General features: G+C 47.9%; 1 protein-coding gene across 1 annotated transcript in view; it reads right to left on the bottom strand.

Annotated features, from left to right (window-relative positions):
- CPE (carboxypeptidase E) overlaps positions 1 to 27,916 on the bottom strand; it is a 332,480-nt gene that overhangs the window by 130,187 nt on the left and 174,377 nt on the right. Inside the window, exon 2 of the mRNA XM_078677023.1 lies at positions 11,931 to 12,127. Within this exon, the coding sequence (XP_078533149.1) occupies positions 11,931 to 12,127 (197 nt within the window). The remainder of the gene's footprint in view (positions 1 to 11,930; positions 12,128 to 27,916) is intronic.

Raw genomic sequence — 27,916 nt, 5'->3', positions numbered from 1 at the left:
GTGGTCCATCCTGGCAATGTCCAGTCCCTGGACTACTATTTTCCTGGAAGATTCAGGCAGCAGACAAATTAGGTTTTTTAAGAGATTTTAAAATCCTAAAACATTTGCCCTCCAGGGCCTTGATCAGGCTGTCAAATGTAAGTTTTTCATCAAACCAAATGCCTAGATTTTTAACGCTAGGCTTTGGCGAAGGCAGAGGTCCAAGCGAACCTGGCCACCTGACCTGGCAGAGGGCTGGATCAAGGGTTGATTACCTAAAACAAGGATTTCTGTTTTCCCTTTGTTTAGTTTCAGGCAATTGAGATCCATCCACATAGGGACCTCCGACAAAAAGGTCCTCAATAAGACAGCTGTACTAACTACATTATTAATAATAATAATAATAATACAGAGTTGTGTAAAGAGCGAACAGTTACCTCACCCGGAGGTGTCCCGGCGCTATGTGAGCAATACAGGCAGTACAAAAAAGCAACAGAGGCACAGATCTAGTGGGTAAAGAGCCATGTTTTTAATAGTTTCCTAAATCCTACATTCCGTGACAGGGTGACAATAAGCTGAGTATCATCAGAGTACGATATGATTTTATAGCTGTAATGCTTGATGATATCAGCCAGGGGCACATATATAGACTGAATAAGGTAGGGCTCAATGAAGAGTCCTGAGGCACCCCCTGCTGCAACAGAAAAACCTGAGATTGAAAAGATTTTTGTAGCGCATGAAAGGTGCAATCCTGTAGAAAGGAGGTGAACCGTTGTAAAGCCTTGTGACTGAGACCACAGCTCCCCAACCGCACAAGTAGGAGGTTGTGGGATACGGTGTTGAAGGCCACACTCAGATCCAGTATTGGTAGTGCAGCAATGTCACCCTTGTCAAGAATTTGATGAATGGACTCAGAGACAAGCAACAGGGCAGACTCTATGCTGTAGAGAGGGCAAAAACTCAGCTGCATCCTATGCATCAGCTCCTTAGCTTCCATAAACATCAAAAGCTGCTGGTTAACATATTTTTCTGCAACCTTCACATAAAAAGGAAGCAGTGAGATTGCCCTATAGTTCTCAAGCTTAGTTCAATCCAGCAAAGGTTTTTTAAGGAGTGGGACTACCGAAGCATGCTTCCAGCCCAGTGGAACCTGGCCCACCACAAAGAAGCTATTGAGTAATTCACAGAGCACAGATAGTACCACTTCCCCTCATCGCTCCAGGATAGCAGGGGAGGACAAGTCAAGTGGAGAGCCAGATTTAACTGATGCCATCAGGGGAGACAGTTCATCAGGTTCCATGGGATTGAACTGTACTAACAGCCTTGTGTTGTCGGCTGAGGGTTTGACTCATAGATTAAGAAAAGTTGCATTCCTAGAAGCCTCCGAAAAGGAGTCGATGGAAGCTACTTTTTCAAAAAAAGAACTGAGCAAGAGTGTTGCAACCTTCCTCTGAAGACAGAGTAGAGGCTGAGACTTGGTCCAACTAGGATAAAGACTTAACAATCGAGAACATTTGCCAGGATGAATTCTGAGCGGCTGAAATTTTGTTGGCATAAAATCGCGATGCACAGGCCTGATGTGACTATGATATGCCTTAAGAGCTGAGCGATAATCAGCCTTGCTGGCAGTCAGGGCACCAGGCCATAGCAGGCACCAGGCAATCCCCCGGTGCGCCGCATGGGTGGCGGCCGGTTTTTGGCCCCTGGGGGCCGTTTCTGTTACAGGGCCGTTTTTGCAGCATAGCTGCAAAATCCGCCCTGTACCAAAATTGGCCGAAAACCGGCCCCGGCAAAGAGCTTGGCGGCACCTCCAACCCCCCCCCCCCCCGAGTGGGGAGAGGGGGGGGGGGGCGGCCGAGCACTTTGCCAGGGCCGGTTGTGATTCTCAGTCCGGCCCTGCTGGCAGTATCAAAACCTCTGCGCCATATGCGTTCCAGGTGCTTGCAGTTCTTTTTAAGAGCAAATAGTTTGTCACTAAACCAATCAGCCGTAGGCTTAGTTCTTCATGTTAATCTACCTGTCGATGGTACAGTTTGAGCCACTGCTTAGTGCGGGGACACTCCGTCCGGAGTAACCAGGCGCTCTATAAATTCAAAATTCATTCATTCAATTCAATCCAGCGCACCAGATATCTAACCTTTCACTTGCATGTTAGTTGTGTCGACACGACTATCTAAGATAGGGCGATTAGTGGCCAAGGCCTGAATTAAGCTGGTAGGGGTCACCTTAGCCCATTTCTGTGTCCTGATTGTCTGTCCAGAAGCGGGAGCAGGTGAGGATTTGAGAATGGGAATCTGAAAGGGGATAGCCAGGAGATCAGACCATGAGAGTGGGAGAGGGTGTCACCAGCTATATTGGTCAAGTTAGAGAATATAGGATGGATCGAGAGAGAGTGTGTCCATGCCCATGTGTTGGGGAAGGGGGGGGCTCAAAATTGAAAAAGCAGAAAACCTTCCAAGTCTACGCAGGATGAGTGGTTGCAAAGCATCAGCCAACGTTGTAATGAAGCTGGATGCCGCGCACAGAGGGCGATGAATCAGAATCCCAGAAATTGAGAAATTGCTGAAAAAGGTTGGGGAGAAAAAAGTCACCTCACAACCTGTAATATCTAATTCCGTGATAGTGCATAGCACAGGCTCAAGAGGGGACCTTTGAGAACAAGACCATGCCTGTCAAGTATCACGCATCAAACATGACGCTAACGCATTTCAGTGCGGTGTTCCGCATCACCGCACTGAAAAGCATTGTCACGCATTTTAAGGCCACTGTTTCACTCTGCTTTATCAGCGCTGAAACTGGCCACGCCGGCTGCTAGTGCGTGCGCCTGCGCCTGTGACATCTGTGTGCCGCTTTGCTGCTTCCCGCAGACTTGCTGGCCTGGGCGCTGCCACCAGCAGGCTTGTAAACAGTTAATGATCATCGTGTACATTGTCTGCTTCAATGTATCACACTATTCTGCTCCGTGCTGGCGCCATTGAAATTCCTGGCGCCCGCGGCGCGGTTGTCACTTAGTGAGTTATTACTCACTACCAGGCCTGAGGTCACCTGACTCCCCCCTCCCCCCCCCCAAGGCTGTGCTCTTGTGGGCAGGCCGCCCACGTCACGTGTGAGCGAGTAGCAGTTATGTTCTCTTGGCGGCAGACAGTTAGCGTTAGGCAGCTAAAGAGTTGAGTGCTGCTCATTCAGTGACACTGTTAGTAGTGTGGTACCTCAGAGTGATCATGCAGCATGCCGAGCGAGTCCGCCGGACCTCACCCAGGCGACTGTGTGTGCGGCAGCTGGCTTTCATGCCACCCGCGAGTCCCTGCATCGGAGTCTGGTGCCAGAGAAGTCGTGGCGGCTGGCCCTTAATACAGTGGTGGCTTGCTCCGAGTTCGTGTCACTCATGGACAGGTATTTATCATTCTTTTAGGATAAAAATGTTTTAATTCATAGCCTCATAACTGTTATCTACAGTTGAGCCTGCACAATAAGCACAATAAGTTCGCTGGACGGGCTAAAGGCTGGGCTGCACATTTATTTACTGTATTTAGGGGCATTAGACTTGACTAATTAATGCCGTCCAACTGACGACCAGCTGGGACACGCAATGGAGTAAAGGTGAATCTGGAAGCGGGCGGACAGCAACCAGTGAAAACATGAAAAGCCTTTTTCTGAGCACCGTCATTGAAACGGCCTGTTGCAGAAGGTACAGGGCCAAGAAAATCACAAGCAGGCCTGCCCAGGCCGGCGCGTCAGACCCCTATCACTGTAGCTGCAGCCCATGGCCCCCCCACCCAGACTGTTCCGGCCAAAAACACTTTCTGTGTCAGCCTTGCTGCAGTGATTAGAGAAGCACATATATCATGAGATCCGTTTAAATAACATGAAGTTAAAACCATCGTTAGTGGAGCTGAATTCTTCCTGTGCCCAGGAATTTTCATGCAACTAATACAAATGTCAAGATACCTCTGGTGAACGATGGAGGGCTGGGGCAAGAGCAGCTTTTTTTGAGTGACAGTTTTCCCATAAGAATATGAACCACGCTTATTCTCAAAACTCTGGGGCATATTATCAAGCACCGGTGTTAAAATTATCGCTGTTTTTTCGGCAGGAAACTCCCTGTTAATTCCCACAGAAGCCCATGTTGTGGTGTTAACATGGGCTTCTATGGGAATTAACAAGGGTGTATTATCAAGCCCATTATCGCTGTTTTATCGGCAGTTTCCTGCAGATAAAACGGCAATAATTTTAACACAGGTCCTTGATAATATGCCTCTCTATTTTATAAGGATTAGCTGTGAGTTACTGCTTTTTATTTAGTTTGTGCCCTTCCATTTCTAGTGGTTTGCAGCAGTCTTAAGATATTCCTAAAGTTTCTTGTTGCTCAAATTGGTGTAATTTCTGATATTTATATGTTTTCCTTGTGGTCATTGCTTGATTTTGCTCCCGAGAAAGTGTCACTCATAGTCGTTGAATGTGACTCATATTTACAGTAAAATTATGAAAATGTCACACATAAGCAATCTGAAACGTTGGCAGCTATGCAAGACACAGACGGGAGACGAGGTTAGTGAATAACTGCGCAACGGGTCACGCAGAATTTGCTTAGCTGAGCTACCACTGCAAATGGTTTTCCACGCAACAATCAAGTTAACAACACAGACTCTAGGCCCTGGGGCACCCTTCATTCTCGTGGGAACATATTAATAATCAAAATGAAAAAAACAAATCCGAGAGTCGATTTCAACGACGTGCAAGGTAAAACCGCACCAAAACTACACGCCGGAAAGAAATGGGAGGGTAAACTGTAATGTGGTTATTCACCTCTACAAGGATGACAGGAGCCGCTGTTATCTTTTAGGTAGTTTATTCTACTACATGCATTAGAGAGCGCCGAGCCGCTGAATCTTGCCGGCTCCGACACTCGCGCTCTTTTCTCAGGGATGCGCGCATCCCAGCATGGCCGCGGGCGTGCCGCGTCATCACGCTGCTCGCGCCAGCTAGAGCGCCAACTCTAGATATCTCCCCTTTTTACACACATGACAAAACTTGGAACTATTGTCCATGACCCATGTCATAGTCCTGGAACCTGGATGGTCTCACCACTGTTCTCCCCCCTCGGGTGCGTCTTACCGGGGTTGCAGTGTCCTCTCTCTCCTGAGTCGCTCCACTACCTTCTCCTGGGTTCAGTTCAGCTGGGCTCCCCGTCGATCTCCTTATGCTCCTCTCCACTTCCATGCTGTGGTCAACATTGCTGCCTTGCTCCTCATTCAAGCCTCCTGCATCTGTGTCCACCTCCAAGCTGGAAAGTTCCATTTCCTGTTCAAACTCCGCTGTTCCTCCCTGTTCCTGTTCGTCGGCGTCCCATCTTACTATTCTATTGCACCTTGCCATCCTATCTTGAGACCATACATTTCCGTCGCTCAATAAGGCCGCTCTGTCGTACACCTCCTTAACTTGGAGTGGTTTACTGTACTTGCTGTCCCCTTTCCTTTGTAATGTCGCCAGCTTGACTCTCACCCATTCGCCTTTCTCCAGTCCAGTGTCTCTCACATTCGTACGTAAGTTGTAGTGTTTGGCATAAACTGCTTGTGCTTTCTCCAGATTGCCATGAACTACAGCAGGGGACCATTGGCTGGTCACTGTTTTTTCTTTCCACACTCTGTTGTCCCTCGTGAAAGGGTCTCGGCCCCTCAATATCTGGAAGGGGCTATATCCTGTCCCCGTGGGTGTGATTCGGTAGGCCCATATCATTTTCCATATTTCCTTCTCCCAATCTTTCTCACTCATTATGGCCGCCTGCACCGACCCGATCACCACTCTATTGAAACGTTCTACTAGGCCATTCCCAGCCGGGTGGTAAATAGACGTGTGTTTGGACAGAATTCCATTTCTCGTCATGAATTTAGTCCACTTCTCTGAGGTGAACTGAGGCCCATTGTCACTTAGTATGGATTTGGGAATACCTTCTCTTACAAATGTGTCATTCAGGAACCTTACAACTGTCTCCGTGTCCATCACTTCTGCCACCTTCATTTCTGGCCACTTAGAGTACCTGTCTATGAGGACACATACGTACTTTTGGGTACCCTGTCCATCCAAAATCGGGCCTAAGATGTCAATGGACAGTTCTTCCCACGGGTTCCTTGGGGGCTCGAACTTCCCCAGCGCTGGCCTTAAGGGCTTAAGTGTTTTGTCCGCTTCTTGGCACTGTGCACATTCCCTGACGTACCGTTCAGCTTGTACATCCAAGCCCGGCCACCAGTACCCTTGCTTGGTCCGTAATTTCATCTTTCCGATCCCCAGGTGTCCTTCATGGAGTATCGCTAGTAATCTCGGGACGATTCCTGCTGGGGGGATGACTTTATCTCCTCTCCATACAAACACTCCCTTGTCGCCAACAGACAGTTCTTCCCTGATTTCGTAATACTTCCTTAGATTTTCATCCATGTGTCTTTTGTCCGGCCATCCCTTCACTATGCACTCCTTCACCTCCTGTAAGCATCCATCCTCTTTATAGGCTTCGTGCCACTCTTGGTTACTGATGACTCTTTCTTGGTCCTCCGTCAATGCCACCATTTCTCCTCCGACTTCTCCGTCCTCTGCTTCCGTCTCCATTGCTGCTGCTCTGCTCAAATAGTCGGCTACTTTATTCCAACTGCCCGGGATATACTCCACGTCATATCTGTATTCCAACAGCTTCAACGTCATCTTGGCTATCCTGGGCGTGGCGCTGGCATGTCCACTTGAGGTTAGTACTTTCACTAATGGTTTGTGATCCGTTTTCAACTGGAACCGTGTGCCCCATAGAAATTGTCGAAATCTTGCCATTGCCCACACTACAGCCAGCATCTCCTTTTCTATGACGCTGAATTTTTTCTCTGTATCACTCAGTGTGCGTGATGCAAAACTCAACGTTTCTACCACTCCTTGGCCTCTGTCCTGCATTAACACTGCACCAAGTCCCTTGTCTCTGGCGTCTGTCGTGAGCACTGTTAGGCCCTGGGGATCGTACCCTTGCAGGGGTACTGCGTTCACCACATCTCTCTTTACACTCTCAAACTCCTGCTGTGTTTCTTCCGTCCAGCTGAATGGCGTCTTCTCCCTTGTCAGTTGTCGCATGTGGTGGGTCTTTGTTGCAAAATGTTGGACGAATTTACTATAGTATTCCGCCTAAGAAGGATCTGACGTCCTCTCTGTTAGCGGGGGGGCGGTGCGTCACAAATTGCTCTTACATTCTCAGTTTTTGGTTTGATTCCTTGCACCCCTATCTCGTGCCCCAAGTAGGTTACTGATTCCATGCCCAGGCGGCATTTTTTCCACTCCGCCGTCAGGCCCTTTTCCTCCAATACACTCAGAACCTTGGTTAGCTTGGCATCGTGGTCTATCCTGTCTGGCCCCATCACCAGGATATCATCCTGAAAGTATTGGATGCTGTCCATGTTCTTGAACAGTTGGTGCATCAATTTTTGGGACACAGCCGCAGCCGATGCCAGTCCGAACGGCATGCGACAGAACTGGTAGCACGCAAAGGGAGTGATGAAGGACGTCAATCTCTTGCTCTCAGGATGTAATGCTATCTGGTGGTATGCAGAAGTTAAGTCTATCGTGGAATACCACTTTATTCCCCTGGTTTTTGCTAGCATCTCTTCGATGCAGGGTAAGGGGAACTTTTCTACTACAATGCTCTTGTTGAGCTCACGGAGGTCAACACACAGCCTGACCTTACCGCTGGGTTTCATTACCACCACCAGTGGTGCCAACTATTCTGCGCACATGATGGGTTTGATTATGCCCTTGTTCTCTAGTTCTTGTAGCTCTTCCTGCACTGCCTCTCTTACGGCCAAGGGTACGTTCCTCACTTTGTGCGATACCGGTACCGCTCCTTCCTTGAGTACAATCTTGTGTGTAAACTTCTCTAGTCTTCCCACCTTGCCTCCAAATACTTTGGGGTACTCCTTCTTCCACTGGTCTAAGTCCGGCCATCTGTCTTGTTCGGTGAGTAGTATCTGGACCTTTCCTCCCGGGTCTAGTTTGATGCCCAGGTCCCCTTGGTCCAACCAACCCAAGACTGAAGGTCCCTTCTCCGAGACGTACAGTTTGCAGATGGCGGTGCATCCCCTGAATTCGAACTTCAATGGTCTGAACCCTGCCATGGGTATGCGGTCTCCGTTGTACGTGACCGGTCGAATGTCCAGACGCTCCAGTTCCGGGCCCAGTGATGGCTTAAATGTCTCGTTCCATACCGCCCTCTGGACTATTGTGTAAGGTGAGCCTGTGTCCGCTACTATGCTTATTGGCACTCCTCCTATCGTCATATCCAACACTGGTTTGGTTGACCTCTTGGTGTCGACACCGAGTATCTGGTCGTAGATGCATAGCACGGTGTCTTCTTCTTCGTAGTTGTCTTCCCCTTGGTCTTCTTGCTCTTGGTCTACGAACTTCACCATGGTCCTGGTGGATTTCCTGCGGCACACCTTCTCATAGTGTCCTACGATCCCGCAGAACAGGCATTTGGCGCGAAACGCCGGACACTTCCTGTCGTGAGCCTCATGCGCCATGCTTCCGCATCTGTAAGAACTCCTTTTGTTATTTCCCGCCTGTTTTCCTGGGGGTCCTGGATTACCTTGCCATCTGTTCGGATTCTTCTGCGCCGTACCTTTGTACTTGCCTTCTCTCCGGGGCCCTTCGTCCTCTATCCTGTTCACCATTGGTCTGGCCACCGACTCTTTTTTCGCCGCCTCAGCACAACGCTTTGCGAGTTCCGCTTTCTTGACCGTCACCATGACCTCCTTCAGCGTGGCGTCTCCGCTCGCCCATAACTTCTCCTGCACGGCTTTGCTTGTGGTGTGCATCATGATCTGATCTTTGATGAACTCATCCTGGAATGCATCATACCTGCACGTGGAGGCCAATTTCCTCAATGCCGCTACATATTCCTCGACTGATTCTCCTATCTCTTGTTTCCTTTGTTGGAAATTGTATCTGTCGATTGAGACGCAGACCGCAGGGCGAAGGTGTTCATTCAACTCCTCGATGGCGTGGGCGTAGACGTCATCGTCAGTGCTTGCCCGTTGCTTGGGTACTAAGTTCTTGAAAACCCTGAGCCCCTCCGGGCCTAGGTTAAGTAGTAGTATTCGTCTCTTCCTCTGGCTTGTACATTTCTCCTCGTTTTCATCCTCCAGCACTTCTATAAAGTTGTCTATGTATTCTCTCCAATCTTCCCACCACATGAGGGGTTCCCCTGGTTTGGGTAGGAATGGCACCGGTGCCATAGCTGAAGATGTTTGGGCACACATCCTTTCGCGCTTTTCTGGGGGGCCAGTCCCACTATGGCTCTTGGGGCTGCCTGGCGAGTCGTCCTCCTCCTGTTTCTTTGGCTGTCTCTGGGGGATTTTATTGTCTTCCCCTTCACCTTTCCCCGGGGTCACCAGCTCTCCAGCCCTTGGGGTGTGAGGTTGGTGGGGTCCCTTACTGTTTTACCCCCTCCTTCCGTGCACTCTCACCTCCTTTCGTGGGCTGTGTGGCTCCTTTGTGTGTGGGTGGGCTCTGCCACGCTCTCTGATGTCCTTGTACCGTGGTTGGTGGATGGGTTTGTTGAGCACGTCGTGCTGATCAGTCTGTGCTCCTGCCCAGGGCTCGGTGGTCGATCTTGCCTCTGGTTCGTTTTTTTTTATTTATTTTTCCTTGTTTTGTTATCTCCTTGTAAATCCCATCCTCGTCGCCATTGTAATGTGGTTATTCACCTCTACAAGGATGACAGGAGCCGCTGTTATCTTTTAGGTAGTTTATTCTACTACATGCATCAGAGAGCGCCGAGCCGCTGAATCTTGCCGGCTCCGACACTCGCGCTCTTTTCTCATGGATGCGCGCGCATCCCAGCATGGCCGCGGGCGTGCCGCGTCATCACGCTGCTCGCGCCAGCTAGAGCGCCAAGTCTACATATACAAAGATAAGCAGTGAAAAGTAAAACAAGTAGGATGATATATGCAACAAAGGCGGACATGCTTGGTACCGACCAGGTCGAAAAGATTTATTTAGTAGGTAGGTAGAGTAGTATATTTCCATCGAACCACAAGGTGGCGCAACCGCCATACTTTCCACTTCAGTCAACACAAAAACGAATTTGAAGATGATTGCAAAAAACTGCGTGGAAAGATTGCTTTGACATTTTGGTGCGACATTTTGTTATCCATATGGGGCACTGAATCCCTTGCTCCTGCGGTAGTGTGCTATATCTTGCAGGATATGTGGTCAGAAGCATGTTGCCCTTCTTCTGATCCTAGGTTGGAAGTGTTTCCTTGTAGTGAGTGATGACACCGTGTTGCGGTTATGGTGTTACAGGGCACAGCACTTATCGGTGGATGATTGAAGAGAGGTGAGAAACAGATGCTACGTTTACCATTTTTAGTATGCTGGCAGCCTAGGTCGGCAATGAGAGTCCCTATATGGTGTTCATGTATGTTACAGTCCATCTTTTGTGGTTATCGCATAGAGGGCCAGATGTACATAGATTCTGATTGTGATTACCCAATAGCGAATTGTTGTGATTAGTTAGTTAGTCGGAAATAGCAAACAGCTGTGTACAGCAGTGTGTTTTATACTGTCTGCGATTCCCAGTGGGTCGCAATTGACATAGCTCATTAATATTCATGAGGTAGGTAGCAACTTTTATTGTTATTTTTTATTAAGGAAAAACAGGGTGCGTTTTTAAAAAATAAGGTGAAAAGTTGTTTTTTTCATTTTTTAAGAGTAAGCAGTGGTCTGTGGAACAACTGCCTGCCCTTAAACAACGTTTTCGCTCCTATTCACAAAAGGGAAGGAGCCCCTTGGGGACCCATTCCTGTTTGCGAATGTGTTACCACCTAATTGAAGTTGGTGGTATAATGCAAATGTTTTGCAACTGTATTTCGTTCACAAAACATTCACACACAACACTGCAAGTTGCTATTAGGAAGGGACACACTTAACACGCCCCTTCCTAATACTGAATCTCTAACCCATTTTGCGATTCAGTTATAGGTAACTGAATCGCAAAATAGGGTTTTGTATATAAAAATGCAATTTTCCAGTCGCAAACAGCCCAATTCTGCGAATCGAGCCATTTGCAACCTGGAAAAATCGATGTACATCTGGCCCCTAGTCATCCATTCTGAGGTCCAAAGGAGCTGAACAGACATGGGTGAAAGTGGACGGGGTCAGAGAGTGAGACCTACCAAGAATCGCAATAGACTGCATTACGGTAATCTTTTCTGTGAACTTCACTGGGTGATATCAAGGAGCAGTCCAAAGATATTGCTAGCCAGGACCTGCAGGAGTAAAGTATATTAAAGTCCTTTGATGGCAAGCATTGAACAGCTGGCCTCTTCAGAATAGGGTGACCACCGTCCATAATTTGTGGACAGATGTCCGTGAATATGCACTGCCAGATACTTATATTTATAGGTTATGGGGAATAAAGGGTTTACCCGATGGTCTGATCAGGGGCGGCCTTAGGCATGTGCAAGCTGTGCACCTGCACAGGGCCACCAAACCCCAGGGGCCACCACGCCAATATATATCCTTAATATAATAATCCTCTGAGGATGAATACATATATGCGTGGGGGCCCCTGGCAGGGATTTGGTGGCCTCCGGCTCTGTTCCACTTCCAAACACCCTGACCCCCCCGCCCCCCCCCCTCTTCACTGGCCTCTGCGCTCAGCCCCACCCGGACCCCCTCTTCCGGGGCCCCCTACCTACACTCCCTGCCCAGGGCCGCCATGAGCCTAGAGCCGCCCCTGGTCTAATGGTGGATGGCAGTGTTCCGGGGCCCAGACCTGTCCAGCCTCCGGCAGACAGGAGGATGGGGAAGATGTACAATGCTCTTCCTTCAAGTCTTACTGTACTGTCATAAACACACTGGTGCAGTTCCATCATATTCTGTTTGTAACTCTAAGTTAATGTATAGAGGGAAAGCGCCTCACTAACCTGTGACGCCGCCTTCTCAAAGCCGTCGGGGTTCAAGGAGGGCATGATGTGGATGCGGGTGCTGTGGATAAGGTTGATAATCGTCTGGTTGCCCTTCTGGTACTCATTGCAGAGGTACTGCGCCAAGAAGATGAGCAGCTCCCTGCCCACCGCCTCGTTCCCATGCATGTTGGCCACATACTTGAATTCGGGTTCACCTGAAAAAACAAACACAACAGCGTGGCATTGGTGGAAGGCAGAGTAAGAGGAAACACAGGTAAACTAGAGGCATAACTTATGGCTAACTAAGAGAAACAAAAATCCCTGTTAAAAGAAAACAGGGTTCATCCCTTTAATATGTCACATGTTCACACATGTAGAGTAGTTAGATGTGTATTGATTGCAGGCCCAATACAGGCAGTGGGTCGCCGTATCTAGCTCCTTCATGGTCAGTGGCTTCTCAATAACTGCTCAACACAGCATTTTACATTCTAAGAACTCACTCAAAATTGCACACCAGTGTTCTACAATACAGTTTTAAGTAGGGTCAACATTTTCCGTAAGAAATAATACACAAATTATTGGCAAATGGCAAAGAGGCGACACTGGAGGAACACAGATCAGAAAAACCAAGATGAGAATCATGGGAAGACGAGTGTAGGCACCCCTCGGGCTCCTGTCTTTTTTTGTCCATTGGCAAAGTGTTGCCAACCATATCAATCCAAGTAAATATTACTGATCTGGGCAGTCACACATCATTTGATGAAACTAGTTACCAGCAGCGACTCCTTCATTATGGTGAAGGTGTGTCGCCCCACTGCCAGCAGATGCAAAACTTGAAAAATAAAATGATAACACAAGTTTTTTTCATCATTTTATTTTTCTTCTCGGAGCCGAGTGTTGGGGGCGGGTCCACCCTCATGCCAGCATTGCAGCAAGCACGGTGGGGGAGAGGTGGGCACTGCTGCAAGTGCTTATGTCGGACTGGTCGGCTGTTTTAGGAAGGCCAAACCGACATGCGCACTGATATCCCTCCAACACGAGCTGGGTCGCCGGGTGGAGAACAGCAGGCACAGGCTTGCGGCCCCCATCGGAGTGCACACCAGCCCGCTCAGGCCAATCCCAGCGCTTCTCTCATGCTGAGTAATAAAGAGACATGTAGAGCATACTGTGTGATGGAACATTTATTTGTGTTTGAAAGTGTCCTAAAAGCTGACATTCGATCTTCTCTTTACCTTAGTTTTAAGCTCAATCCACACGTTTCACAACAAGCGAATGGTGATTCGCTATTGCTGCACATCAGCTGGTCCTCTTGCGCTACACTTAGAACGGCCCAGGTCATGCCTAACAAAGCCACACGCTTGCATTTCCAGAACACAGATATGTGAAAGTGACAGCCTCGTTCTGGTAATAGGTTCCTCTGGAGTGTAAAAAAATAATTAAAATAGAGGGAAAGGTTCAATGCTGGGAGGGTTTAACCTCTTCGGTGCTCATGACGAGACCAGCTCGTCATGAGTCACAGTGGAGCTGTGCTCATGACAAGCTGGTCTCGTCATTACGGCTCTGCCCCGTCCACGCGCGATTGATTCTCCGCCTGTGCGGGCAAATTAATCGGACCAGCTCGTCATGAGCACAGCTCCACTGTGACTCATGATGAGCTGGTCTCGTCATGAGCACTGCGGCGCCGCGTTCACCACCCCGCCACTCCCCCACACCGTGGGAGAATTGCCCCCACAGGGAAGGGGTTAAAATACATTTGATTGCCGAAATTATTCACATCTAAAATTAAATTGCGTCTATAGAATTGCACCAAGCGAGAGAACTACAAGGCTACTTTCCTCAATTATTTGCGTATCTTGGTTTAAAGCATGAGGGTATCTAGCGTCATCATATATAGTTCACATGTGGATTACAGCAACCCTAAACCATGTATTTATGCTTCATTTCTTCATATAGTGTCCCAGTTAAAAAATGTATCACATTTGTAGGGCTTACACGTCCAATTACGTGTGTTTGTTACAAATCAATACAGCTACATGCATAATTCATTATTGACTAAGGCGGGTACCTGGCTATCACCCGTGGTGACCTATGGGTTTATTGATTTTGATCAACTGCGATCTAATGGGTCATGTTTTATGTATGACACGAGCACCTCCAGTCAGAGCGGGTCTCATTAACATCAACCCTAGCGTCAGCGCGGTAGGAGCTGGTGGGGGGTGGGTTGGTGTTGGGGGGGGGTCGCAGAGCTGCCAATAAACGTTCTTTTCTTTTCGGATTGAGCAGGCGAGCCGTGGCACCAAACACTGAGGAGGAAGTATGCAAATGAACGTGAGATGGCGTCTGTGGTAAATGATTGGCTGCCCCGGGACACCAAGGGTGGCCACCTACGACGGCGGCCACCCTTAGTGCCAGAGGATGGCACAGCCCTGAGCGTTCTAGTGGTTGGGGGGATCATTGATCCCCCCCGTGATGTCATATCCTGTGTCTTGGGGGGAGGGGTGACTATTTAGCCCTGGGGGCGAGGGTCAAGCGCCCTCTTTGTTTACTGGTCGCTGCCTCGCGCTGACCCTCGCCCTCCCCGGCTGGACACAGAGCGGGTGACTGCCCGTTGCCTTTTCTTTGACTGGGGCGAGGTTTACAGGTGGGGAGGCTCCTGCTTGTGGGCTGGGTCTATGCATTTTAATTGGGTGGTTTTCATGCTGGTGGGAGGAGGGGGAGTGCGGGGGCCGTTCTCGGGGGTTTATGCTTGTACTGTGTTCCCCGGTTCGCGGCTCGGTTTCGCCGCTTGCTGCCTCTCTTTCGGGGGAGGGGGGGGTCACGAGGTATGCGGCCAGGGTGGCGGGCCACCGGTCTCGCGCGGGGGCCGAAGGTTGGAGGTTTTCTGGGGGCTGCGCTTGCTGGTGGGAGGGAGCGGGAGGTCTCTCCTTGGCCCAGCATGGGTCCATTGCCTGCTGTTCTCGCTGCGGGCCGGGTGGGGGGCTGTGCGAGAGTAGCCGTGCGTAGTGAGGGAGCCCAGGGTTCGGGCTTGCTGCGAGGTGTGGCGAGCGGGCTGGAGGTTCGTCTTCATGATGGGTCGGAGCTTCCCATTCCCCTCTGACCTCCCGTGGGGGTTTGAGCTCGGCTATTTCGTCCTCAGCTACTCCTGCGGGGCCTCCTCTACATGTGCCTTTCGCGGCCTCGCAGTGCTTACCTATTTGCTGGCTCTGCTCGCGCCGGGCCTCTGTCCCTTCCTTGGGTGGTCGGAGGGTGGGCGGGATGCGGAGTTGGCGTGGGCTGGGGAATCCTGCTCCATACCTCGGGTCTCGGGAGGGGGGCTCTGCTTATCCTGCCTTGGCAGCTTCTGCTGCGGCGTGATGACGATTCCGCCGGGAATGCATTTGGTCAGGTGATCGATGTCTCGGGCGGACATTGTGGGGATTTATATGGTTTTACTACTCGCGCATGCGTGATTTGTTCCCTTGCCGCCCCTCCCCCCTTCCCTCCTCACAGCCACCACTATGGCGGGGATTGCACATAGTATTAGGCGCTTGTTTCCTTCTGGCCTTTTGTTCACCGCAGAGCCACTCGAGGGCTTCTTGACCGAGTGTGTGCTCTGAGGTGGAATTCTTTACAATAGCTAATTTAATAAAGCAAACGTAAATTCTATCGAAGTATGCTATAGGGGATCACAAAGTTATGCTTTCAGGGGACTTGAGATGCATCAGTGCAACGATGATGCAGGGGGGGGGGATTTGACGTTTTGTTTTGTCTTTCTGCAGGACAGCTGGATGAGAAGAGCGGCACTCGCAATTATAGATTCAAATTATGGGTTGAGGCATTGATGATGCATACGTGGGGTCAAGGATATTCTGGGGTTAGGGGTGGGGGGGAGCCTTGGGGAACTTTCATTGTTTGTTTTGTCTTACTACAGGGCAGTTGCAACAGAGAAGGTCGACGCATGATATATATAGCCCACACAAGATGTGGCTCAGGAATGGCGATGTATTAATTAAAACTAGTTAGTGTTTTATTTAACTTAACTTTACCTGGTATGCAATTGACAAGCTATATTGTGCAAGATTTAAGGAACTGGTATTGGGCCATAATTACTGTGGGTTGAGTTTGGGGAGGTTGCTGGCATTAATCAGCGACAGACCTTGGGAGACTTTGTCGTGAGTGTTTGAAACATGTTGCGAGCTAGTGCGTGAGTCTGCTGCCTCCTTGTCGCGTGACCCGACATATTGATTTCCTGTGGGCAAATTGGGACGGCACGACCGGGACAAGCACAAGGCTGTTCCGCGAGCATCTTCCCGCGGTGCCGGCCCCCTTTACCCTCACCCCTGCCCGCCTCCTTCAGTTACACAACACACCAATTTTGGCATGCACTCAGCATGTCAGGACTTAAGGCTGGTCGTGGGTTGCTAGTTGCCTTGAGTTTCGGTGGGCCGGGGTCGCACAATACAATAGTGGCGGCGGTATTCCAGCACCTTTGGGATACGGTGCCTCGTGGGGGACAGACTAGTGAGCCAATCCGGACGCTCCATCCCTTTAGGCGGAAGGCATTAGCGACCCCCTTGTAGTTCCCCTATGTGCCCGTATTGGCAGTTGTGGTGAGAGAGCGGGGTTTGAGTCGTGTAGTGACTCTCCGCATCCCGCTGCAACTCGCAAGTATGCACTCGCGCTTATTTTGCCTATGTTAGTGCAGTCTTTGTTCATAGTGGCTGAGCGCTTCACAATAGGAACAGACCTGATACATGAGAGCATTATCTCTGAACACATTACTAAAGTATACGCTACATAAGTAATGTGACAATTGGGAGTAACCAAACTACATCACAAGGGGATAAGTGACAGGGGTACTGGTAGCTGAGCGTTGTTAGTACAAGTAGAGGTAAATTACAGCGACACTGGCAGACGGTCAAACATGTGAACGAATGCTGGGTAGGCGACGGTGGCACTTGTGCAAGTACCGGAAGCAAACACATCGGCACAGGTGGCATACAGTGTGTTACAGGAGAAATGTAACATGTATGTGCATGTTATAAACATGTGCCAAGCACAGGTAGTAAGAACGGACCGCATTAAATGACAGACTCCCTAACAACATGAACACTCTGGACAGACACTTCCATAGTCTAAGTGAATTATAGTGTCATTAATGGAAGGTCTGCTTTCAGTCATTGGAGAGGGCTGAAGTTAAGCGAGAAGTGCCTTTATAGGAGGATAACTTTGAGGTCAGTTTGGAAGGCCAATGAGGATGTGTTTCTGGGAAGATTTGTAAGGGGACGAGTTAAGAAGTTACTCTGGATCTCATACAGCCATGCAATGTAGATAGCATTACTTGGTATTGGATCTGTTAATAACTGATGGTTAGTATCATCATTGATCAGTTTAAGAGGGTATTATTGGTGGTGTAGGAAACTTGCCTTCATCCATCATTTCTGGCAGGATGTGCTTAGCGAAGGTATGATTGCTATCAAGGAATCAGTTCACCCTGAACAGTGTGGGACCACAAGGATGGATTTGCTTTGCATATGGTTATTAGTGCTTGAACTCTTTACATCTAGAAGCCGAACTCTTGGGGAGTAAACATAGATTTAACCTATCAGTAAGCGTTACATGACGGATCTATGGTTCAAGGCTAGGGGCTTGCCGCCGATTAGGCTGTTTATTATTATATAGAGGTGATAAAAACCTGGTCTGCAGGTATCTGCAGCTCCATGCTACTAGCGTTGGTTAGCACGGACTTTGCCGGAGGGTCAGAACACGTAACAGGGGGACAGATCTGGCACAATACCATAGGCGAACTCAGTATAAATACTAACGCGAAGTTACGCTAAGCGAGGTGACAACATGAGAGGACAGTAGAAGAGGTCTAATCTGGGCACTACAGGAGGAGAATGGGCCATGTGTGATAATTTCTATGGCGTATTTGGTACAAGTGAGGTGCATGTACAATTTTGGCTGTCAGTCAATCGTAAGAACTATCGGTATGTAGATTTTGGTGCAACTCGTGACAGCGCCGGAACAAAACAGACTATAACAGGTAGCAAGATGTGTGTTACCAGAGATTGGTGACTGGTGCATGCATCAATAGAGGACCAGACTAAGTTAGAGGCATATACTGCTATATTGGGCAAATCCTCAAGGCATCATTACTGGGAAGACACCTCCAGAGTCAAGGAGAGAATTATTTCGTTTCTTAAAGGTCTCCCTTAAAATAATAGCGAGGACAACTTTTATTTTGGAAGTGTGCAGGTAATGCGGACAAATTAGTGCTTGGAACTTCCAACTGGCCTGGGTAGCGTGTGAGGCATTGAGGGCCATGTCTCATTGCTGAGAATGCAGATTGTGGATCCGGGGTGTGTGCTTGATGAATGTTTTCTGTCTTAATGCAGGAACCGCGCTGGAGCACTGCCCGAACCACTTGGGGGGTCACTTGAAGTATCAACAGGTATAAGGATCATAGCACACTGGGTGCAGGGTGCTACGGTCTGCGACACCAAAGGGCTCCTTAGTTGTCATTAATATCCGGGGTGTGGGACGCGCGCTCGTTACACTCTTGTAAGTAATACATTGATAGTTCACTGGGAGTCGGGACATATTAGGTAGCCCTGTGCAGTATTTGGATGTTACAGCGCAATAATTTGGGGTGCTCGCTCTGGGTGCAGTGGCATAACAAGGATTAATCATGCATTTCATGGGACTGATAATAGGAAATGTAATTTTATTTTAACAACTGGTTTATTTGGGCATATCATGCATCTCATGTGCATTATTGGATTGCTGGGCCGTTTGTTCTCTAATAATTTTATTAGCAGTTGAAGCAACTGAGGCCCCATCCACTGAGGGACGGGTGGGTGCTCCGATACCGGTAGCACTTTGGAAAACCCCATGCTAGGACTACTCCCTTGGCACAGGCTGATCAGTTCAGAATGGTTGAATTTTGTGTTCGTCCACGATACCCAGTTATTGTTTAACAACATTAGGCTTTGACCTAACAGCAACAAAGTCTCCTTCCTGTCGGGCCACAGCTCCCAGGTGACCGGACAAGGAACCTCATGGGTAGAATGTTAAAAGATTGTTCGGGTCCTCATTGTGGGATACATGGAGGACTTCTCTTAAAATCTCTGGTCTCACGGGGCCAGGTAGTACTAACTGACTGGGTAATTTTGTGATACTCTGTTTCATCTTAGCTACGCAGTCTCATTCACGACCAGGCACTTTTACTCCCATGGCTTCGTGCATAGGTTACTGTCTCACACATGCACACTCCAAGCTCTGGAATGTCTGACAAAAGCAGCCTTTTCCCTTGGTATGCCTAGAATGATTGGGGGTCAGATGGGCGAATTCTGACATTGGGTCTCCCTCATCTTCAATGTTGGGCGCTAGCAAGCTTGGGTCGTCCTTAGTCTTTTTCATATTTCTCTTCGTGCACGGTTATGATGGAAATGGCACACATAGCAGTTGTACGCGTGCAGCTCTTAAGGGGGGGCTTGTTCGTGGTTGGCTACGCAAGAAAGCTTTAACTGTGGCTTCCTTATCTTGGGCAACTAAGCAGCCTTGACTGTAGTAAGTGTAGTGCTCCTTTTGGAAATTACAGGAAGGCAATGGGCATAGCGGTTACACACCAGGCAATATTCAGCACATTACCTGAACAAGCTGGATAGCCCGGCAGATTAGTTGGGTCTGCTTAAGCCATACATTAACTGCTGCATCCGGGCCCACGCTGAAACAATCACTTAGTTGTACGACAGCATTACCAGTTTCCTTTACTATGGCCCATTGGCACCATGGGGATGCATTATCAGGTTGCACAGAATTTTGGGCCTGCATTAGCCACTCACATACCTCCTCCATCTGATCCCACTAAGACCTCTCAGCTCGGCAACCACTTGGGATCGGGCTGATACAGTATGCCCCTAACTGGTAATTCATGGGTCACATGTTGGCACTTAGTTAGCCATGTAAGCGTTTGGTTTGGCTGGTTTTACGTGAAGGGTTCGTTAGGGGCCAGGCAATTTTAACAGCTGAAAATCAACAACAGTGGTGGTCACGCAGTGGAGGGCCCGTGGCTAGGTGTTAGGGTAAGCTTTCACCTACATAGTATATACTTAGTTGTTGTCAGATACTAAAGTAAGGATTCCTTTGGCAGTGTGCACATGCCAGGAAGTACGAGTGAGGAAGGATTAATTCTCTTAGTTGCACAACTTATATATACAGTTGTATAGGCGGCTTGTTACAAGCTTCATAAGGTCCATTGAAGGTCAGGCACAGGGAGACGTCTTGTACAAGTGCCAAACATGAGGAGATCCTCTACACAGTGTTTTAAGCCGACACCAGAACGCAGTTGGCAGGCATAATTGAGAGGTGATGGTCTTACAATTAGGTTCCCATGGGTGGGAAGTTACATGTCTTTCCGGCGAGGCTAAACATGCGAGGAGTTGGTTAGCCTACAGTAGGGTCGGCGGCAAGGGAATGACCCGCCTGGCGTGACCTTGTTGGTGAATATGTCCCCAGTAGGTCTAAGTAAGGGTGTAAGGCCACATGCTAGACAAGGGACACCATACCAGTGTCAGTGGCGTTGTTGCCTGTTAGGGGCATGTTGGTTGCTGGTCAGCCAGCGGTATAGAATAGGAACAATCTGGGGAGTGGCACACTTGATGGACACCTGCAAGGCACAGCTGGCAGTTATTGTGAAGCTCATGGCCATCACTGGCTCAGTTCCCTGTCCGGAGGGCGGCAGATGAGAGAAGGAAGTTTGGTTGCATGCCAGCTTGGTGGTGCTGAGGAAGAGAGCAGACTTGTCCTTGTAGGAACTGAAAGAGGCCGGTGATTGCAATTGTGGTGCAATAGGTCCTTGGCGCCTATGAGAGTTGGATAGTGTCGCCCGAGAACTTGGGAGTAGCCTGAAATATAGGAGAACTTGTTTCATCAGGCTCGGCTGCTACTTGCCAAATGCACTGTTTGCTTTGATGTAGACGGGGTTCATTTCCCCCAGATGATATGACGATCTTGGGTTGATATAGCGGAAGCACTAGGAGCAGCAGGTTGGACTAATAGGAAGCTAGAGGTGGGGGGACTCTGGGGCGGCGGCGGCCACACCCAGAGCCATGGCGGAGTTACAGGGCGATCCAATGCAGAAAGGTACAGAGGGGTACCCTCTACAGGAGCACCGGTGGGTGCGAGAGCAGAATTATCCCCCAGGGAGATCCACGCTGTGATGGATCCTGGAGGACCGACGGCGCCCCGTTAGTTCTTCGGGCGGTTGTAGACCTGAGCAACCGGGGGTTGCCAACGCTCCGCCCCCCCCCCCGAGGGGGAGGGGCGTGAGTAAAGGGCGGACGAGAGGTTCGCCGGGGGAGGGGTTAGATCTTCCCCCCAAAACTGACAACGCCCCGCGGTTAACACCCCGGGGGGTTATGGCTCATCAGGTGGGCGGGTCGCGAGAGGCGGCCTGCTCTGGATCGACCCGTAAGATAACCCAACATGGTGGCATAATGTATATGCTAATAAAACTGCAACAACTTTCTCCATCAAACTTGTGTTGTGTCGGTTATTGGTGGAGTGGTGTGTTGTATGATGAAAGGTCTGGGCTGGGCCGATATTGGCACTATGATTGGCTGCCCCGGGACACCAAGGGTGGCCACCTACGAGGGCGGCCACCCTTAGTGCCAGAGGATGGCACAGCCCTGAGCGGTCTAGTGGTTGGGGGGATCATTGATCCCCCCGTGATGTCATATCCTGTGTCTTGGGGGGAGGGGTGACTATTTAGCCCTGGGGGCGAGGGTCAAGCGCCCTCTTTGTTCACTGGTCGCTGCCTCGCGCTGACCCTCGCCCTCCCCGGCTGGACACAGAGCGGGTGACTGCCCGTTGCCTTTTCCCTCCCATCCGCTTACCCTGCTTTCGGGCAGTAAGTGGGGGGGGGTTTGCTATTAATATTACTGTCTTTGTGTTGCAGGCGGAGTTACAGGGCGATCCAATGCAGAAAGGTACAGAGGGGTACCCTCTACAGGAGCACCGGTGGGTGCGAGAGCAGAATTATCCCCCAGGGAGATCCACGCTGTGATGGATCCTGGAGGACCGACGGCGCCCCGTTAGTCCTTCGGGCGGTTGTAGACCTGAGCAACCGGGGGTTGCCAACGCTCCGCCCCCCCCCAAGGGGGGAGGGGCGTGAGTAAAGGGCGGACGAGAGGTTCGCCGGGGGAGGGGTTAGACCTTCCCCCCTAAACTGACAACGCCCCCGCGGTTAACACCCCGGGGGGTTATGGCTCATCAGGTGGGCGGGTCGCGAGAGGCGGCCTGCTCTGGATCGACCCGTAAGATAACCCAACATGGTGGCATAATGTATATGCTAATAAAACTGCAACAACTTTCTCCATCAAACTTGTGTTGTGTCGGTTATTGGTGGAGTGGTGTGTTGTATGATGAAAGGTCTGGGCTGGGCCGATATTGGCACTAAGGTAGCAGCGAGGAGTCTGAGGTGTCCCTGTGAGTGCTAGCCGTGGTACAATCCCTCCCGCTCGATGGTGAATTACATGATTTCCTTCATATCAAGGGCGCCCTTGTACCTACCTCGTCGTTAGCCTTGCGCTACAGGCATGCGAACAGTTCTGGGATTAGTAAAAAGTTCTCTGGGAACCCAAGATCTGGGAGTCATGGTGTGGCATTGGAAATGGGATGAAGTTACGAGGGGCGGAGTCATAAAAGGCAAAGTCTGACAGTCAATGTATTTGTTTATTTTTTTAAAGTTCTGCAGCAAAGGGCTCCAATATTTTTACTTTAGACTATCTCCTGGGGTTACGACACCTTCTTCAGATATCTTTGTGCGCCCAGACATTTTCAGTAGATAATAATACTAGTAACGCAGTTCTCGTGGTTAATGCATTTGTTGGAGACCGCTGTGTTTTGTTCAGTCGCCGTTTTCACCCAAAGTAGCACAGAGGGTTAATATGCCTGATGCAAAGCAAAAATGTGTACACACATGCAGATCACAGATTTCTATTATATAGCGGTAGGTGAGCGTGTTAATGCTTTTGATGCAGATACCCTTTTGTTACTTGCAGTTTATAATTTGCAATCCTTCTGATATAACACATCGAGTTATAAACCCACATCAAGGAGCTTCATTCAAAGTGCAAGGTATGGGTTTTGAATCTTAGTGGTTTTTTTCACTCAATCGTTATTCTGAGGTTGCTAATATGGTTCCCTTGGGTAGTAATACGTTCTTAATAGGAGAGACAACCTCAACCATTGCATTACATTTTAAATCCTTACTTTGTGTTTCTCTCTTAACATATACTGCCCACCAGTATGGACGAAATGTGACTCTTACATTGTATCCTTCATTGTCTTATGTAACCTTTCTTGTGGATTGATTTTTGCACATGTATGCTTTATTGTCTTGGTAGAATGTATATGTGTCGCATATAGCACACAGAGATACTATGGTAGGATGAGCAGCGCTATAAAAGTAAAAAAGAAAATAATAAGTGCTATTTAGATCTCTATTTGGGTAATTATTCATATAGACAGTGACATCTGATATTCTGAAAGTGCTTGTTTATTTCATACATATAAGGGATAAACAAAAATAAAAATCTGCCTCCAAATCACAGTTTCTCTGAAGTACTCATGAAGTGATATATTTCATTGCAATGGTATCTATGTATTAGGCTCTGTATAGCTTCCAACCAGGATGATACTAGAACAAAAGAAGGGCTTCTGGTCTTTTAAATCAGGCCTTTGTGTTAGGCCCAGTTTAAGGTGAAAATAAGAAAGTTATCTCACTGGCTGCAATTTGCAGCTGATAATAGAAAGGAGACAACATGCAGGCGCTGATAAATGTGTCCCGATGTCAGCAAATTAGAAGAACAAAAGAAACATATTTCAGTGTGGGCAGTCAGGATCCAGGTTACAGCTCAATAAAAGCTACAGGGTTCAGAATCCGACTAGATTCTCCTCATTTCCCGCACTAAACTCCCCCAAAATGTAATTATTTAGAACATATGAGTAAATATTTTGGAAAAGGTGTTCTATGCTACATACCATTACAAACCTTCAAATGCCTCAATGCACACAAGTATGTATAAATGTCAAATATTTATATGAATGTGAATAGTATTTAATCTTCCTTTCATGATACTCATCATTCATCACTCAGGCATACAAATAAAGCGTGGTGACAATGCCCGATTCCATAGCATAGGTATTCTAACAATATTTATATCAGTTTACATACAATGCTTACCAAACTAGCTGCTCACTGTATTTTGGCCAATCTCTGAGTTGCACTGATCTTCATCGGGAGCAGTTTCAGAATTAGATAAAACTTGTATTTCTCATCTATCCGCAGTGTCCTTAGCTGAGTGAGAACTGTTTTTTATTCATCCTATGAGGATATAGTCAAGACTGGAAATTCCAGTTAAACATAGGCTGTGAAATGATTGACCTACTCTTAACTTATAGGTTTGTAAATTCGCATTTAAGACTATCCATGAGTGTGTTGAAAATCTTTCCCTCATAGATGAAACAATTCAGTTTGGAGGTTGGGGGTAAATGTAAACATTTTCTATATTATAATGCTTTTTAAATGGGAGGGGGTATTTCAGCAAGAATGCAAAGCAAAAGATTTGATGTTCATTCAGATCATTAGAATACATTGTGTAAACCTTTTTAGAGAGTGAAGAGCGCAAGCCACTAGTGTGACTTGGGTAAGTGGATTTCCTTCAATACAATACGCTTTTACTGGCAGCTAACAGCAAGGAGTTTATTCAGTGCTTGCTTCTTACTAAGCTACATATTTCTCAAAGTCTTTGGAATACTTAACTACATCAGCTTATGGGGAAACAAATCCACAATCTTGCGGAAAGCTCCCTTCTAAAGTTATTTAAGAACGATTTAGAGCTGATCTCACTTCCACAATTGTTCTTAAATTGTACTTGGATGTGAGCTTTAATATCCTGCGTCAGATGGTAAAGGCATCCTAATGCAAACAGAGATCGAGAGCAACAAGTAGAGGGGAGGAGAAGTAAAGAGAGGAGAGAAGAGTATGGGAGGAGAGAGACTATGGAAATGCAGAATATACAGTGGTTAATAATGTTTTTTCACCTGTTTGTAAGTGATCTCAATTTGGAATATAAGATTAGGGAGTCAGCTGTTTTGGGGGTTGAGGGTCACATTAGGTCGTACCTTCCCCTCATGTATTGAAGCAGAGACCTGCTAAGTTAAGGAATATTTGGCTATGTTTTGCACTACTGCCTACTATGTGTATACAATAAGATTCTCCTATGTGCATTTAATTTCAGTGTATACGAGCCCCTGAGAATACCAAGTAAGCATTTGCAGGTGCATGACATGACATATGTCTGGAGAGTGTGAGTGGCAAGTCGCATGGTATTCTTGGGTGTTTGGGAAACAGGAATTACATATGTATTATTCCTGGACTTTGAAGGTACAAAGGGGTGTATATATACATCAGGAAGTGTTAATGTGTACAAGAAAGGAAGGTGTATGCAAGTTATACAGATAGATAGTAAGTGGACTAAGACTGCATTGATTGAGAGGTACAAATGTAGGTATGGGAGCTGCAAAGGTCGCTGAAAACGAAGGCTGATGTTCATTGACAAGGGAATTGGCGGTGGTGGGACAATAGTGGTGGTGTGATATTGGTGGTGGTGGTTCAGTGGTGTCATTGGTGTTGCTATTGGTAGGGGTATGGTGTAAGTGGCCTTGTATCGGAGGTATTGGTAATATTGGTACCGGTGGTGGCATTAGTGGTGCTGGTAGTGATATTGTGGTATCAGTGGTGGTATCGATGTTGAGGGTACCGGTGGAAGTGGTGGTAGTATTGGTGATGTGGCATTAGTATGTCATATTGGTGTGGTGCATTGGTGGTGATGGTGTTAGTGCCAAGTGGTGGTAATGTGGGAGTTGTGGTATTGTTTTTTTAGTGGCGGTATTCACATTGATGGTATTGGAGGTGAGAGTGGCCTGGTACTGGTGGTGAAGGTAATATTTGTGGAGGTGGTATTGTGGTGGTGCTACTGAAGATATGGGTGATTGTGGTGTTGGTTTTTTAATGATGGTTGTATCCTTGGCAGTGGTGCTGGTCGTGGTATTCGTATTGGCAGTGGTACCAATGGTGGATATTGTGGTGGTAGTGGAGTAGTACTGGTGGTGGTGGTATCATTGACTGGTGTTGGATAAGTGGTGGCATTGTGACAGTGTCATTGGTGGTATGGGCAGTGGTATTAAGATTGGTGGTATTTGTGGCTGCTGTGGTGGTATTGCTGTTGGTGTGGTAGTGGTATTGGTGGTGGTATTGGTGATGAAAGTAATACTTTGGGGAATTTAGTGGCTGTATTATTGGTTGTGGTATAGATGGGATGGTGGTATGAGTGATGGCGGTTGTATTGGCGCCATTGGTGATGATGTTGCCGGTGGTACTGGTGGAGGCATTTTTATTGATGGTATTTGTTCTGATGGTGGTATTGTTGATAGTGCTATTGGTGATGATAATGATATTGAGTCTATGGGATAAAAAATTGCATACAACCACTGTGATTGTTACGTCACTTTTTAGATACAACCTAGTCCCTTGTGCATGGCAATGCAACCACTCTGTAACAGGTAGATTGATTCACCAAACACCCAGCAGCATTTTTGTTAACAAATGTCTGACACACAGCTAAAGATGTCTACAGCCAAGCCTCAAAATCTGTACTTGGTATTTGTGAATGTTAGAATTCCTACCCTAAAGAATGTTGAACTTAGGGACATGTTTACAAGAAACTGGCAGAGCTCTGTGTTACACCAAAATTGGTAGCTCCATGCTCCGACAGTTTCAAAACTCAGGGATGCACTGTATTCACAAAAATGCAGCACACTCCTGCGTTACCCCTAGTGCTGGTGCTAAAAAAGCTGCCTAGCGCCAGCGCAGTCACCCTAGCACCTTTTTGCTAGGGCGCCTTCGCTGCAGTGGCAATTATATGAGGGAAGGGACACATTCTTGAATATAAACAATCATTGCAGGTGGCTTTCTCTATCTATGAGTGCCGTAGAATGCAGCGCACATGGGAAGAGAAAAATACAAGGAGAAATAAAATATTCCTCCTTGAATCGCCTTCTTAGGATCAGGTATTCCCTGGCAGTATTTCGGCGCTGCCTCATACCGTGTAAATATGGGGCAGCGTCAAAAAGCAATGGGTGCTGCGGTGGCACGCCCACCGCAACACCCATTGCACGCCCCTTTCACGCTCAGTGTTGCATGAATAAGGGCATTATTTATAAGGCGGCATTAAGCCACGTTAAGCCGCTTAACCCCACCTTGTAAATAAGGAGTTAATGCCACCAGAACGTTGGAAAAAGTGATGTTCTGGTGGAGTTAACTCCTTGTAACTATATGCCCCTTAGTGTGCATTTTTTTAAGTCGTTTTACTCAGGCTCACGGTAGAGGGTTTTAACCCACCCCTGACTGTGACAGGAATTGTCTTTTTTAATTGAAATTTTTGGGTCGTTTAGTTCAATAGCCTTTTTATAATGGTTTGTGGTGTCTGGTTGATTGGTTTATTGCCTTAAAGAAATTCAATGAGATACTTTGGCATCCAAATGGTATTTGGAACTCTAATCAATGATAACCAGAGCTGGTCTACCCTTGTGAAAAACACAGAGAGTCCACATTAGGTTAGAGACTCTGAAAGGTAGGTGGGGTCTGCCTGACATGTGAAAAACTCATACTCTGTACAGCCCCAACTGCCTCTCATTTCACCTCTACAGTGTTATATGTTTAAAAAGAATATTAAAATGTTTTCTTTTTATGTGAAAGACAAGTCATCTGTCATGTTCGGCTTTGTCCAATAATGCCACCATTCTTTTACAGAATGACAGCAAAACATACGCTGATTTTGTATGATTTGTTACAGAAAAAATGACACCAGTGCAATAAATATCATTATCTACCTCTTCTTCCTCCTCCTGGACTAAAGCTGAAGAAAGCTTCAAGCACATGGTACAGTGCACTAAAA

Source organism: Lissotriton helveticus, chromosome 2_1 (assembly GCF_964261635.1).
Source record: "Lissotriton helveticus chromosome 2_1, aLisHel1.1, whole genome shotgun sequence".
In the NCBI taxonomy this organism is placed as follows: Eukaryota; Metazoa; Chordata; class Amphibia; order Caudata; family Salamandridae; genus Lissotriton; species Lissotriton helveticus.
This window is presented reverse-complemented; position numbering and strand designations above follow the sequence as displayed.